Below are 16499 nucleotides of genomic sequence, written 5' to 3'. Positions count from 1 at the left end.
GAAGACAAAGCCATCACACTGTGTTCTGAATTAAGACACATGTTGGAAAAGGGAGGATTTCGACTGACTAAATGGTCAAGTAACAGCAGAAAGGTGCTCAGTTCAATTCCAGAAGAGGAAAGGGCACAAGGATTTAAGAATCTGGACTTAGATGAAGACCATCTGCCGATGGAAAGGACATTGGGCATCCATTGGTGCACTGAATCCGATAAGTTCAGGTTCAAGATCAACCCCAAAGATCGACCACACACCAGGAGAGGTCTGCTTTCCTTGGTCAGCTCCATCTTTGACCCTTTGGGATTTCTTGCTCCAGTAATACTTCCAGCAAAAAGAATTCTACAGGATTTATGTCGGCAGAAGTATAGCTGGGATGAAGATCTACCAGATGACGTTGTAAAAAGTTGGAAAAGTTGGATTTCAAGTCTGTCTCTGCTCGAGAAGTTTGGAATCAACCGATGTGTTAAGTCAAAGCAGTTTGGTGTGTCAGTCTTCGCACAGCTTCATCACTTTGCTGATGCAAGCGAAGATGCCTATGGAACAGCAAGTTACTTGCTGCTGCACTCTGAAACTGGCGAAACTCAATGCACATTGATCATGGCCAAGACCAGGGTTGCACCTTTAAAGTCACCAACCATCCCAAGAATGGAATTGACAGCCGCCACAGTTGCAACAAAGATGGATACACTGCTACGAAAGGAGCTGGATCTGGAGCTCGCTAAATCGGTCTTTTGGACTGACAGCACAGCTGTGCTAAAGTACCTCAGGAGTGAAGGCACTAGGTTCAAGACTTTTGTCTCCAATAGGATCTCTGCCATCCTGGAACACTCTGAAACATCACAGTGGAGATACATCAACACTAATCTGAATCCGGCTGATCATGTTTCAAGAGGACAAACTGTGGAAGAATTTATGAAAAACAAAGTTTGGCTATCTGGACCCAGTTTCTTGCATGGCTCACATGACCAATGGCCCAAAAATCCAGACCCTGGAATGCCAGATACTGATGACCCAGAGATCAAAAGAATGACTCAAGTGCACATCATTCAGGTACAAGAAGCAAAGGATGTCCTGGATCCGCTGATGAGCTATTACTCTTCCTGGAAAAAGCTAAAACGTGCTGTAGCTTGGTTCTTAAAACTGAAAGAGTTGCTGAAGGAACTTAAAGAAAAGAGGAAGGAACTAAAGGCTTCAGGAGATGAAAGCAAGATGAATAAGTTCAAGAAGATTTTCAAAGGAAAGAATCTGACATCCGACAACTTGGTTGAAGCAGAAACAGAAATCATTAAATACTGTCAAAAGCAAAATTTTAAGGCAGATTTGGCTATGCTGCAAGAACATCGGAGTGTAAAGAAAAGTAGCTCACTTTTTAAGCTAAATCCAGTGCTAGAAGAGGGAGTTATGAGAGTTGGTGGAAGGTTGCACCGAACAGCAATGCCTTACAACTCCAGACAGCAAATCATTCTACCTACCGAAGAAGTCACACGTCACAGAGCTTGTGCTTAGACACATTCATGACACTACAGCTCATGCAGGACGGAATCACATGTTGGCTCAGCTGCGGCAAAGATTTTGGATCCCAGGAGCCAGCGGAACCATCAGAAGATTTCTATCCAAATGCACAATCTGCAAAAGATTACATGGAACCACTGGCAAACAAATTATGGCAGATCTACCTACCTGCAGGATCCTGCCAGACGATCCTCCATTTACCAGAGTTGGCGTTGATTATTTCGGTCCATTTCTGGTTAAAAGGGGTAGAAGTCAAGTAAAGAGATACGGTGTTATCTTCACTTGTCTTGCTATAAGAGCTGTACATCTCGAGATTGCCTCTTCTCTTGACACTGATGCATGTTTGAACGCAATCAGAAGATTTGTTGCCAGAAGAGGACAAGTGAGAGAGATGTATTCGGATAATGGAACCAACTTCAAGTCAGCTGATGCTGAGATGAGAAAATCAATTAAGGCATGGAATACAAGCAAGATTGAAAATCATTTGCAACAGGCTGGTGTTCAGTGGCATTTCAATCCGCCAACAGGTTCACACCACGGAGGAAGCTGGGAGCGTCTAATCCGTTCAGTGAGGAAAATCCTGAACATTACAGTCAAAGAGCAACTTTTGGATGAAGAGGGTCTACACACCTTGCTTTGTGAAGCAGAAGCAATCATAAACAGCCGGCCCATTACAAAGGCTTCATCAGACCTTCATGATCTTGAGGCACTGACCCCTAATCATCTGTTGTTGCTAAAGGTCAAACCCGAGTTACCACCAGGAGTTTTTCAGAAGGACGATCAGTACACAAATCGCCGTTGGAGACAGGTGCAATACCTCGCAGATATCTTCTGGAAACGCTGGTGCAGGGAGTACCTCTCCCAGTTCCAAGAACGTCAGCTGTGGTCTTCCCCTAAAAGAAACTTCTGTGTTGGAGACGTCGTTCTGATTGTGGATGACACCTCTCCCAGAAACTCCTGGCCACTTGGAAGAGTTGTAGAGACATTTCCAGACAGAAATGGCTTTGTTCGACAGGTGAAAGTAAAGACTAAGAGTAACGAGCTTTGTCGCCCAATAACAAAGCTATGTCTTCTGCAGGGCTCAGAAGAGGACGGATAAAGGATCTAAGGTCAAGGCCTCATTCACGAGGTGATGGACTATGGACTTGGTTTTTTTTTTGTTTTGTTTTGTTTGTTTTTCATAGTTGCAATGTGATTTAGGCTTTTCTTGTTCATGTTTAAACTCTTATGTTTGTAATTGTTTCAAGAACGTTGATAACAATTAGGGGCCGGTAATGTAGAAGCCTAAATTAAGTCTCTGGAGACATATTGTGAATTTGCATAACTAATTGGAGTGGAAGAGTTGGGGTGTGGCTAAATGGAGGGAGTTGGGCAGTTGGAGTGGAGCCACACAGTTTTTTGACCTCGCTTTTTCTTTCTCTTTTTTAACTTACTTTTTATTAGTGTGGAATGTGAAATTTTGTACTGTTTTTATTTCTGAAGTAAACCGTTCAACTTATCAAGAGGATTCAGTCTGTTTTTCGTTTTGGGTTTTTTTTTTTTTGTCATCGAGTAAGACGAAGGGAAAAGACGGAGAGCGTCAAGCTGATGGCTTCAACAATTAGGAATCAATATATTCATTTACTTAAGCCTGTCTGGCAGAAGTTCTATATGCATCTCACAGAGGCATATTATCAACAATTAATTAAGACACTGAGTTTCCTCTATATATACTGTTATTTCATCTGCTATTCCTTTCATTTCCATAATATTTAAATCTGAGATCTCCTGACAACTTGAAACTTTTACCTCCAGGAAGCTCTCGTTTGCCCCAAATCCTTCCACGTCCTGAAACATAGATCTCCCACTTGTGGAGCAATTGTTCAGATTTACGTCACAACCTGCACAACGGGATCCGCCCACTTTTCTGGTCGCGCTCCGTGAGAAGCAGGTAGCAGGTCCGACGGCAGCAGCTTGTTTTCTTCTTCTTGGAAATATAGTTCCGCTGAGGCGCAGTGTTGCTCTATGGACGTAACGGTCAAGGAGAAGCTGGGAACGGAAGATTGAAGCGTCCCTGTCGGCTTCGAGCGGAAAACATGTCTCCCTGTCTGCGTTTGGGAGCGCATGCTGTGGCCGTGCTCATCGTGCGGCTGCTCCTGTCAGCAGGCGCGCAGGAAAACGACACACCTGAACTGCTGTGCCAGGTAACCGACATTATCGACTTTGAAATTGCACCCAATTTTCCCATTTCTGCTTCATAAATGTGCAATACGTGATGACATCATTTGTTAAAGTTGCTTCACGGTGCTGTGTCTGAGCATGACTTGTTATGTGGGTCAGGATTCGGACAAGACGCGCATCCAGGCAGGGATCAAAGTTTCATGTCCATTACTTATTCAGCTGTCCTGAGCGCGACACCTTACCCCACTGTCCCACTTCTGACCACGTCACTTTCACACAAAACCACTGAGCTTCTGAGTAGTGTGAAACAACCCTCTGAAATAAAATTGCCATTTTCAGAGTTTCATCCTATTTTTTTTTTCACGACTGCACCTAAATGCACTTTGAGAAGTCATTTAAAAGTTTATTATTTCAAATCGGTAAGAGGAGATCCTATAGTATCCAGGTTCATTACACAGAGGGTGATACATTTCATGGATAATTTTGATCATTATATTTGATATTTACAACGCCTAAAATTCAGTTTCTGTGAAGATTAGATTAGGACTCCTTTTAAATTCGTTTTAACGCAGACAAATGAAATGTTTTGCGTTACAGTGACTTACACCATTGGAGGCACTGACTGACTTTTCAGTTTCCCATTAAGTCTGTTTGGAGTGCTGTATTGTGGAAAGTTGAGTGGAAGAAAAAAGTATGGAAAGAAGATGCCTAACCAACAGAAATAACTTCAGCCTTCAGAGAACTATTGCAAAGTTTGGTAGCGGTTCACCTGTCACAGACTGTGCTGTAACTGTTGCATTCCTTGTGGTAATCCTCTATTGAAACAGAGATAATGCCTGAAGTGGTTTGGACTCAGTAGTTGTCTGATGCCTGTTCACTCCCTCTGGTGTGAAGATAGCTGTTTGGTGTGCTGAATCCAAGCGTATAAATATAAATTTGAGTGACAGAAAAAAAAAAATAATAATTCCAAAAGTACATGAGCAACAGGTTGGAAACTCAGTAGTTGCTTCGCAGAAGCACGATATGTTTTGTTTTTCTTACAGATTTACAGAGCAAGTTAATTAACAATATGGGCCTGGAGCTGACAACTTCAGTGCCTGAAACTGGCACTAAAATTAGTCGAGTGGAAACAATTTATACAATAAACACTGACATGGGATCAAACCAAACTGCCAAAAATCTGGGATGTGTTTGTTTTGACACTGTTTCCAAGTGATAATCTGTCGTTATTTGTGAAAACATAAATTAGATTAGGTTGCCTCTTTATTGTGCTACATGCTGGTGTTTTATTATTAAATAATAAATAATCAAACAAATGAGTTTATTATTAAATAAAACAGAATAAAAACACTTTTGCCTCCAGCACTCCACCGTGATTTAACCCAAATCTGACAGTCAGACATGCTATAAAAATAAACGGTTAATTGTAAATCACACCCACCAAACACATTCAGTAAGAGAAGAAAGCGGGGAAATAACAGATGATAATAAAGTGGAATTAAGGAGAAAACTAAAAGTATTTAATTTGGAATTACTTAAAATTGAGGTAATTATATTTTCCAGGAACAATTTTTTTTTTTCTTAATGTGATCCAGAAACAAGCTTCATGTCACCTTTGAACAATTTCTGATTTCATAAAAACACAGAACCCCCTGTTTTTCCTGGCACATCTGGTAAAGATGTGCTAAAACCTACAAACTATTTGCTGCTCTGCAGATGCAGTAAAAACAAGGTGATACAGTTCCCTAAAATTCAGCCTCTGAGATCTTTTTACCATCCTTGATGTGATCCATAATGGGAAAATAAAGTATTTTTTACAGCCTTTTGTGTCACAATTTGTGGTATCTCAAACTTTTTCATCATTATCCAGACTGCAGATGTTGAAAACAATAGGCAGGTATCTTCTTGAGTTATATAGATCAATAGATATCTGTCTGACCTAAATATATAAATGTGTGTTCTCTTGTCTTTCTCTTTTGGCACATGTTTACCAGAAGTTAGCTGTGTATATTCCTTTCTTCTTTTACCACAGATAGTTTATGCATTGTTGAGCACAAAAAAGAGAAGAAATTTAAGGAAATGCCATTTTTATGCAATGGGTTAAATCCCCCCAATAATAAAGTCTTCTAACCTTAGCTTTTTTTTTTTTAAGTAAAAACCACTTTTTATGGGTAAATATAAACTTACAGGTGAATTTAAAAAACACAAACACAGAAGATTAAATCAGTTTAAAGGGCAAACTAATAAGAAATTGAACAGGATCAAATTAATAGAGTTTGTGGAGTTTATGACTCATGTCTGAGTTAAATGACACAGTGAGTTAAACAGTCCTACCAACCGGAGACATCAAAAACGAAACCTAATTTCAAATACTGTTTTGTTCATGTGTCTTGAGATGAAAGCTCTATGAAAAGTGTTGTGATAACCTTACACCCACCAAACGCATCCAGTAAGAGAAGAAAGCTGGGAAATGTGATTAAAAAAAAATTAGTTAGTGCATTGTTTTTCAGTGTTTGTTCAGTTTTAGCGGTGGAATGAGGTTCAGAAGCTTTAGAGAACACTGTGAAGCTTTTATAAAAACTGCACCAAATTGTAAACAAATATAATGACCTCTAATTTTACAAGTCCACAGAGTCTATACAATTTTAAAACAGCCAGGTTGAAATTAAGTTTCATAAGCTGCAGTGGTTTTGTTCTTGTATAAAACATGTAAATACCTGTTAAGACTGTATTTATTGTTGATGTGCTTTGTAGGTGTGGTTCATTAACATTTCTCTTATGCTGTTTTTTTCCTCGCTTCCAGGGTCTCTCTGACTGCCGCATGACCAAAGGTAGCTGCGTGACATCTGTTGCATATGTGGTTCTGTTTTATAATGACAAGCTTGTACGCCCACAGTTGGTCTAAACAGACGGTCTTTGTCTTCAGTGTCTTTCAGAGATGCCCCTCCTGATCCATATGGCTTTGTAAATATTACACACATTCAGCTCAGCGCCACTCACTGCCGCTTGGTCTGTGAACCATGTCTACAAATTAAAATCAGTCTCCAAGGTAACTTCAAATATTTATTATCTAAAAGAAATCTACAGTGACCCAAAAGCGTCACCGTAGATGTAAACGTGTGTGTGTATATATTTATTGTTTCATTATTGCTTTTTGCTGCAGCACTGTGGCTTCTGTTAAGCAGTATTTAGCCGTGCTGTTTTCTTTGCTGACATCATTACATGTTACAGTTGGTGCAGATTTCGAACAGCAGAGTCCCGACGGATCAGGTGACGACAGCGATGAAGAAGGTATGAAATAAACTCTTGAGGGTAGTTAAAGGTCATGTCAAATCATTGGTGGTCCCAGTAAAGGTGTGAAAGAAGTTGTAAAATTGTAGAAAATTATTGCCTTATCACATTTACTGGTTGGAGAAATGTTGAAAAGCAATTATTTTAGATAAATTGTCTGCCTCATTTAATTGGTCATTTATATTTGATTTAAATTGTGTTTGGAAATGGGAGAGTTCTTAGTTATCTTCCACAAGATTTCACAGAACTGGAGTGAACAAAGAGAGTCCTGGCTCCCCCAAATGTTCTCTTCTCTTTATTGACCTCACTTTTTTTATATATATAGGATTTAGGTTTTGGGAGTGAGCTGGTGAAATACTGAAGTAGAGTTTTGCTTCAGATAAATAATTTCTATCTTGATGTGGTTATTTGCTCTGGCTTATTATCCTACCAAAAATATCCAAATGATGACCCATTTTCAGTTTAATGGCAGTGGAAAACTGATCTTCCCGTAAAGTCAAAAGTCAAAACTTCCAGGGCCATCAGAAAAGAAACAGTCCCACACTTTGATGGAATACACACTAGGTATGACAGAGGCCATGACGTGCCTTTCACATTTTCATCCTGTGTTTCCTGCCAAACTAATTTGGAGGGTCTGTTCATCAAATGTGGATGATGTTAGTCTGACCCGCACACTCAGTTGAGTTAAATTCATTATGCTTGTGACTCAACTAGTAATAGTAATATAACACTAACAGTTCCAACGTATTTAACCAAATCAGTCCAATCATGTAGATATAATCACACTCAATTACATGAATTTTTATAATATATTACACAATTCAGGTTAAAGTCCCAATAGCATTGGGCAAACTCTACAAGTTTAGGCTTGTGATGGTATCAGCGATTTCTTCCTGACATGTAGATCTTATCTAATTGTGGTTAAGGACTTAAAATGCCACTCCTTCCAGCAGTGGTGAGATTTTTTTAAAACTCCATCTTCATAGTGATTAGATGAACTTGGGTCTTTATCCAGCCAATTATGTGACAGTTTCATGTGTTTTAGCTGGTTAAAGTGTGAGCAGGTTAAGATAATCTCTTTCTTCAAAGGCACATCTTAGCTCTTGATGGTCAATACAAATCTGTTTATGCTGACCACCATAACATAGTCACCTTTAGTTACATGGCTGGACGAAGATCCAAGTTTATCTCAGTTTAATTGTGTAATATAGATATATATTTTTATGTAAGTTGCATAAAGTAAGGTGATTTTTTTCTCTATTGATTATATTAACACAGTAAGCAACAAACCCCCAGATGAGCTTATTTAAAATGGTTGAATTTTTCTGACTTACAAAAGATAACCAAATTTTCAGTCCTCTGTGTGTCTTTACTAGGCGTGCTGATATTGTGAATGACACTGTAGTTGGCTTTGTATAATAACTTTGTACTGTAATTTATATAAAATTTTTCTTTGTCTTGCAGCCATTGTGAAAGTCTGTCTCTCCTTGCCGGGTTCCATTGAAATCTGCAGGGCAATTTATTTCAAACCAGCCGACATGAGCGCGTCCTCCAAAAACACGGTAAGCCTTATATAAAAAATAGCCTCAAGTACAGTCCTGGTAAAAAAGAACACCGTCATTGAAGTCTATGGTTTCACAGATTTTACATAGCAATCTTTATTAAAATTATTCATCTAATCCTCTTCTGGTATTGCAGTTTGAAACGCACAACCTCTGGTGAAAAACACTAGCAGCTAAATCTCAGGGTATGTTTGGCTTTTTGAGCACGGCTTTTAAATTGTGGTTTAATTTGGGTCAAATAAATGAAATAAACTATTCTTCTTTAACGATTTGAAAAAAAAAACTTGTTTCTAAATATTTACATTTTCTATAAGCACTACTTAATTTTAACTGTGATAGTAGATAATGGTCCCTAAAAATCAAAGGTATTTATTCTGCATGTGTGACAGGCGTTGAAGTTTCTCTTTTCCTACTAAATCTATTCATAGAGAAATTATTTCCTTTGACTTCTTCCTGGGAAATTTATATCATCCTCCTACGTGGTGTCATTGTGTGTTTGGAAAAAAAAAAAAAAAAAAAAGGATGAACAGAACGAAACATGTAGATATGAGTTTTTAAAGCAATACCCTGGAGCAGGAACAGAAACATGTTTAAACATCTTGTGGGCAAGACGTTTTTGCTTTGCTGAGTTCATTCAATTCTTTGGAAACTGATGCAGTTTAATGCCCAGAAAATATTACCAACATTACTTTGTTGGTTTTCAAAAGTAAATTGTAAAATTTTATACCTACAATATTACCTCTAGTACAATATTCAATAAATGGTACAAATGGGCTAGTCTGAGCAGAAAATGCTCAAGTTTACAGTAAGGATATATTAATTCATTTAGTTAATTTGACTTTTATTTTTCTTGCTGCATTTATTTGTGTTTATACTGCTGAATTCTTAAAACTGAGTAAGATAAAATTATATTGAAAGAGGGAAAGATAGATAAGTAGAATGTTGTTGGGTGAAAAGCGCCACCTGATTATTTTAGTAAATCTTGAAAAACAAATGTAATCAAATTTTGTTATTTAAGCTCGGGATCCCTGAACAAGGAAGTCAAGTATAGCTATTTTTATTCTGCTTTCTTTGTAGTAGAATAAATACATTATGTTTCCTATCTACTCTCTGAATCTGTGTTCTTGTTCAGCTCATGTTGAGCCAAACAGAAATGTTAAAGTCAACCTTCAAGCCTTTATTTTTATCTAACTAATTGCTACAGAGTTTCTCTTCCTTATTGGATTCATAATTTTCCTCTTCTTCCTGTTACTAATGAATACTGGAAGCTCTTTAGTGAACTTCTGCATACTTATTATATATTCATGGTCTATCATTGTTATTGGGCTGTTACAAAGTACTACTTGAAATACTTTTAATGTTTAAAATTATAGTTTTTTAAAGAAATATAGTTATCATGATTGTTTTATTCAGAATGAACATCCATAAGAGTGACTTTTTTCACATGAATATACATATTTCTTATCTATGCTTACTATATTTAACTTGGCATGTACAACAACCTCATTTGCTCCTTCTTTTCATACCTTTTTTTAAGGACTCAGATATGGCTGTGCATAAAAATCCAGATCAGCTGCTTTTGAAATCCTCAAACCAGCATCTTGGATGCATTTAAAATAGCTGAAATTTACTTTAGAATTTTAATATTGTTTCTTCTTAATTCTGTTGTTGGGTTAATCTACAGCAAGACATGGCCATCATTTCTAGATGCTGCACAGTATTTTTGACCTTCAAGTTGTCAAAATATTACTAGCTATTTAAATGGGAAAACAAGCTCCAACTTCTCTGCTATCTCAATTTCAACCTCTTCCCAAAGTGAGCAAAAACTTCATTGGAGCAGATGGACCATCTATATGGTGTAGCATATGCTACCAAGAGTACGCTATAAATGTTTCGAACTGTTCAAATGTGACCACGATCACATTCGCAGATGTTATTTAAAGTGTCTGGATGCTTACATTGTTTTTATATTTTCAGCTAACACAGTTGCTGTTGATAGAGAAAGTGGATTTTGAGGCGCCTGTTGTGGTCACAGTAGATTCAAAGAAAATGCAAATCATCAAAAATATCACATTTCCTGCACCTAAAGAAGGTGAGTTAAAGTGCTGTAATTTTATCAAAACAAAAAACAGCAGGGTCACTGAGTTCCTTTTCCTTCCTCTTTCTTTCAGTTTGTCCCTTGAATCTCTTGAAACTTTCTCAAGAGTACAACGGTAAGTGATTAAAATTTCACAAATACAATTGTCCACAAAAATCTAAAGCAATGTTACATTCAGGATTGTATTCTGTGGACTGATGACACAAAAGTGGAGCCTTTTCTAAGATGTACGTTTCATTAAATCTGGTTGAGATGCTTAAAATATTTGAATGTGGCTTAATTAAACCACTTCTGCAAGGAAAAGCAGGTCAAATTCTCCTACAGAAATTTAAAGACTGATTGCCAAGTACCACATATGGTTGATGGCACTTTGTTGCATCCAGCTTTTAGGTTTAGAGAGGGAAGTTGTTTCTCACATGGGCTCACAGTGGCTTGGATGACTTTTTTTCTCTTAATTAATGAAAAAAAAAAATCAAAATTTTAAAACTACATTTTGCATGTTGTCTGGTTATCTTCATTTGTGAAGCTAAAATATATGCGTCTTTTTCTGTACTTTGTGAATTTTTGTAAGAAAACACATTTTCTGGAATCATTTGTTTGTCCGTTCTTGCACATGCTTCCACGCAATGAATTTAAAGAAGGACTACGGTCAGTTGGCGATGACTGACATATTCCTCTTCCAGTTCCCAGGCTCCTGGTGAATGACACAGAAAGCGTGGTCCGGCTGCAACTGAAAAATATTTCTTCCGTACAAGAGAAGGTCTATTGGGTAATGAAATGGGACGACATATCTGGACAGCCTCTTACATGGGTAAGTCATCCCTAAAATATAGAATATGCACCCTTTTCAAAAATGTTCAACAATAGTTTCACCTGTACTGTAACTTTAATTTTCTTATCTGTGCAGCCCCCTGGCAAGAGTGAAACAGTTATTCCATCACATCTCATTACACCATGCCTATGCTTCCTGGTAACTGGAATTTTAACTTGGAAAAATATTCACTTGCATAAGATGAAAGGAATGATTTTTAAAAAAAACTTATTTTTATAGGTATGGTTTGATAGTAAAAGCACGAAAGGGAAGTACTGTCCTTTCACAAATAAAACAGGTAAGAGTTGTTTGTTGTCTGATCTTATCTGCTTCGTGATGAACTGGTTCATGGAATATGACGTGCCATTTTCTGCTTTTTTGTTTTTTTTAATAGACGCTCTGAGAAGAATGCAGCACAACGTGTCTGTGACTATGGTGGAGTCTCCGTTAAGGAGGAGGAACACGGGGCTGATCTGGAATGTAACTTCTCCCTGTAAAGTGCAGGCAGAGGTGCAATTGTGCAAGAAAGACATGGCAGGGGGCCAGTGTGAAGAAGTGACAGGATCCAAACAGCAACTCAAGAGTACTGGTTGGACTGCGGCGCACGGAGTACACTGGGTAAAAAAAAAATAATTCCTCAATATGCTACACCCTCCATTCATAAAGTAGATGTTGAAATTTTGTGCCAGAGTCAAAATGACTTTTGCTGAGCAATGTTTGGAATCAGACAAACTTTTAATGGTGTAGCTGTCAACCAGGAGACCTGTAAAGATCAGAAGTGAAATGATTCGAATAAAAGAAAAGGCACTGTTTGCTTAATGCCTGGCACGAAGTAATTTTACTAGCCAGGCAGCATTGTTGTCTGAGGAGATGTCCTTGTGCACCACAAGTCAGACATATTGCGGTGTGGTTACATCTGTTCCTCGCAGTATTTCAGACATCTTTGTAATTTCAGATCATTTTGAGATCTATTTATTGTACTTATTCATTAGCATTTCAATCTATTCCTTTTTGTCTTTTCAGCAAGCAGGAGAGTTCTTGCTCCAACCACACCCTCAGCTTTGTGTGCAGGTACCATTTGTACTATTTTCCTCAATAAATCACTGTTTTTACCAGCATTTTGTACTGAACCATTGAACCTACAGTCACTTTAAACCATCATATTATAGGTTAAATCTGAATGGATGGCCTCGTTCTCAGATCCCCAGTGTCCGTTTGAAAGTAAGAACTCAAACTACTCCATAATCTTAAAGACAATGTCCAATGTCTACTTTTGTGTGGATCATTTAATGCATTTTATTGACAATGACAGCATGTTTCGCTAAAGGTGAAACTGATTGTCACCATAAAATGAAGTAGTAAACTTAATGAAAAACAAGATTTGTACCACTGTCAAAACATTTGACTTTCACTGTACATTTACAATCTTATCATGTGGTTGAAATCTTAGACACAATCTTATGAAGGCTTCTTGATTGATTGATTGATTTTTGTTTTATTTTAGCACATCGAGAGAGGTGGATTCTTCCACTTCTCATTGGATTTATCCTGATATGTTTGGCTGTACTTGGAGTCTATTTGATACGAGGCGTTCTGAAAGGTTGGCTTCTTTACAATACAAAACTGAATGTCTCTTCCATTTAGTATGAAAATGTCTCAATATTATTTCTGCTTTTTCTCCAGGATATGTTTGGAGATGGTTGAAGGATGATGACGTCAGAGGTTTGTCTAACTCTTGTTTTGAGTTTATGCTGACAAAAGAAAAAACAAAACAAAAAACAAACCCTTTTGCTAATGTTACAGTTCCTTTAAAAACTAGTCTTACTGCTTCAAATCTTTGCTTCAAACACAAATTTCAGTTTGTTTTATTTTGAATTTTATGTTGAAGACACAAAGTAGAGCAAAGTTGTAAAGGAAAAGAAAAATTATTTTTGAATAATTAAAATAATCAACCAAAGTGTAATTAAATCTCAGTCCAGCTTTTCTGGTTGTTTGAGGAGATAAGTGAATAAACGGCATCACTGCAGACTAAGGAACATGCCCGCTAAATCAGAGATAAAGTTGTAGAAAAGATTACAGAGCAAAATTTTAAAACAATATCACAGCAGCAAACCTGCCGACTGTTTATCTGTAGAGGAGATCAATGGAAAATTAGCCATTGTGACAATGAAGGAGATGCAGTGAAGCAGCACTGTCTACAGTGCAACCATTAGTCGCCCACTCCACAAATAAGGGCTAATTTTGTAAGAGTGGCAAGAATCCAGCCATAAGTCCTGTTTACGGGTAATGCCATAAAAGAAACAGCTGTGAATAATTACCTTCGAGCAGCAAACATAAATATGCAACAACAGAGGAGTTACTAGGAATAAAGTAAATCCATGTGTTAAAATGGCCACATCAAAGTCCAGACATTAATCAAATGGAGAATATATGGAAACCTTTTGGAAATACCCACTGGCAGCTTTGATTGCAGTGAAAGTGGTCCTTCAAAGTATTGGCACAAATATATGCTACACTTTTCCTACTTTTGTTTGTTCAGAAACTTGAAAAGTATCCAATATTTTTTTCTCCACTTTACAACCAAAGTGGACTTCTTAGTGTTCGTCTGTCACATAAAATTAAAATAAAATCCATAAAGGGTTTGTGTTTATCATGTGACAAAATGTAAAACAGATTTTCAAGGCAGTGCGAAAGTGAGATTTTTTTTATTTATACCTAGTTGTATAGTTCAGGCGAGATTATTTTTTGTTTGTTTTATTACTCTGTGGCTTAAAAAGTACATTTGAAAGTACATTTAGTGTTCATTTATTACAACATGCATTATATTAAACAAATATTTAATTTATCTTGTGATTGAAAACAGCCTGCATGGATGTTTTTCTTTCTTTCAGGTGCTGTGGGTGGCGGTCATGTGATGCTGCTATATCCGCCTGATGATGACAAGCGTCTCCCAGAGCTCCTGTGTCACTTGGGTTCATCTCTTCAGGCCCTGGGCTTCACCGTGTCTCTTGACCTCTGGAGCCAGGGCGAACTCAGCGTGCTCGGCCCCGTGCCATGGCTCCACTCGCGACTGGACCGTCTGAAGCGGCAGGGCGGTAAGGTGGTGCTAGTCCTAACCCAGACCACGTGGACCAGAGCTGAGCAATGGGGAGCCCGCAGCTGCGAGAACAATGAAGAGAGCATTACAGGAACGGAGGGGGACTCTACCTCGTCCCGCCACGTGGATGTTTTTGGCGCCTCGCTAAGCTGCATTCTTGCAGACTATTTACAGGGCCGCGCAGGCGAGCGGTTCATGCTGGTGCAGTTTGAGTCACTCCCTCCTGCACCTCCAGGTGGTTACCGACCGCTTCCAAAGCTTTTTTGTGGCCTCCATCTCTACAGTCTTCCGTCCCAAAGTTTGGGCTTTCTGACTGAACTGGCGGGCTCCAAACAAATCGCCTCTGCATCAGCAAGGCGGAAAAGAGCAGGGGGGCTTCGAATGGCATCCAGAGCGTTTGCCAAAAGGCTGTCAGGGTTCACAGCAGGGACAAATGTGTTGCATCTTGCTGGTGTGTCTCCAGGCTATGTTGGGCAGGAAGAGGAAGACTCTGGGGAAACACTACTCTTAGAACCAAATTTAATCACACCACCGTCCAGTCCTGATACACAGGTCAGTAAAATGGACTGGGTCTGACAACTAGAGAGGATCACAAAGGTCAAGTTATGGGAGGCTCCAGTGAACAAATATACCTCAATTAATGCACAAAGACATTCATTTTCTGTTTGCGTTACTCTTACTGTGTCGCGGGATGCTGATGCTTGATGATCTCCAAGTGTCTCCAGAAGTTATTGAACAGAAGGCAGTTAAGGGTTAGGATACAACTGCATGACATTAGAATATCTTTCAATGAAAATACTGTTGGTAAATATTGCATTGATGATATCAGTTACGATATGACTATGCTTCTTACTCTCTGTGACTTTCACCATTTTGGGCAAATGTTATTATTGTCCAGTGTGAGGATTTGCTGCAGTGAGACTGTGTCCAACGAGATTAATATTGGAAGAAAATGCAGTTTGATAAGTCTTGGGATATATTAGCTGCAATTATTGCACTCCAAACAGTCCTTTGAAATATGATTACGCCCACTGATAATGCGATACTTTGCAATATACTGTGCGGTTGCTGATCCAGGACATGGCAACACAGAAATGCGCAAGGCAAACAACCACACAGTCATGTACTGTTACCTGTGGGGAATTGAAAGATAAACTTTGCACACTTAATTTGGATAATGTGAAGAAAGTGGAATAACTGCAGAAAATGCACACATGCATGGGAAGAAAATTTGAACTCAGAGTTCAGAAAATACACACGGACACCAGCACTTAGTTTGAAGTGACCAGTTAAACATGTTTCTGAACTGTGGGAGGAATCTGGCATATCTGGAAGAAAACTCATGCATGAGGACAACATGAAAATTGCTGTAGGACATGCTGAAGCATCATATTGTTAAACAGTTTTGCTAGTTAGGTTTATCAAACAGCAATATCAGCTTGATAGACCTGGATTCTATGTGTTTAGCAGCAAGAGCGGTTTTATATGATAAATATCAGATCCGTAAAGGTTGAGAAGCAAATGCTGAAGAGAAACTTGATCCAGCACTGAAACATGACACTACCTGGAGAAACAAAATACATTAAAAATAGAAGATCCTTTTAGGAGTTTGCAAATTATGTTTGTGATGTTGCAAAAGCAAAATGGCATTAAAACAAAACCTCAAAAAGAGCATTTTCAGTGTTGCATGTCTTGATATTTATACCAACCTTTCCACATGCACTGTGTATTTAAGTCATTTTACCTGTACATGATGTTCTTGAAAGAAAAAATTTATGCATATATATAATTATATATGACAGCCTGTACATGTAAATATGCTATATGGTTTGCTCAGGAATTCTGAGTTGGTTTTATACTGTGATTTATCTTAATTGTTTTAATATGGAATTGAATAAAGCATTATTGTACTTCTCTATAGACAATTATTGCTCATATCTGAATAAATCAATTTTGACTTACTTCAATTTC

The 16499-nt window shown here is 38.1% G+C and overlaps 1 protein-coding gene across 1 annotated transcript; it reads left to right on the top strand.

Annotated features, from left to right (window-relative positions):
- Positions 1-3435: 3435 nt before the first annotated feature.
- On the top strand, positions 3436-16490 carry wu:fl23c11 (uncharacterized). Its single transcript, XM_055046437.1, has 16 exons — positions 3436-3692; positions 6473-6500; positions 6596-6718; positions 6901-6960; positions 8425-8522; positions 10500-10614; positions 10694-10735; positions 11304-11431; positions 11528-11590; positions 11672-11729; positions 11826-12049; positions 12455-12502; positions 12601-12652; positions 12936-13031; positions 13115-13153; positions 14323-16490. The coding sequence occupies exons 1-16, from the start codon at positions 3585-3587 to the stop codon at positions 15102-15104; spliced, it is 2064 nt and encodes a 687-aa protein (XP_054902412.1). The 5' UTR covers positions 3436-3584; the 3' UTR covers positions 15105-16490.
- Positions 16491-16499: the final 9 nt, after the last annotated feature.

The sequence above is a fragment of the Poeciliopsis prolifica genome, unplaced genomic scaffold, assembly GCF_027474105.1.
Source record: "Poeciliopsis prolifica strain line A6 unplaced genomic scaffold, Auburn_PproV2 SCAFFOLD023, whole genome shotgun sequence".
Lineage (NCBI taxonomy): Eukaryota > Metazoa > Chordata > Actinopteri > Cyprinodontiformes > Poeciliidae > Poeciliopsis > Poeciliopsis prolifica.
The sequence above is the reverse complement of the archived record's forward strand: the minus strand, read 5'-3'. Positions and strand labels throughout refer to the sequence as shown.

What these genes read in the sequence shown, in the direction of transcription:
- wu:fl23c11 (XM_055046437.1), top strand. Translation starts at nt 3,585, where the DNA reads ATGTCTCCCTGTCTGCGTTTGGGAGCGCATGCTGTGGCCGTGCTCATC. An exon ending in CACCTGAACTGCTGTGCCAG is followed by an intron (nt 3,693 to 6,472) that starts GTAACCGACATT and finishes CCTCGCTTCCAG; the next exon opens with GGTCTCTCTGACTGCCGCAT. An exon ending in TGACGACAGCGATGAAGAAG is followed by an intron (nt 6,961 to 8,424) that starts GTATGAAATAAA and finishes TTTGTCTTGCAG; the next exon opens with CCATTGTGAAAGTCTGTCTC.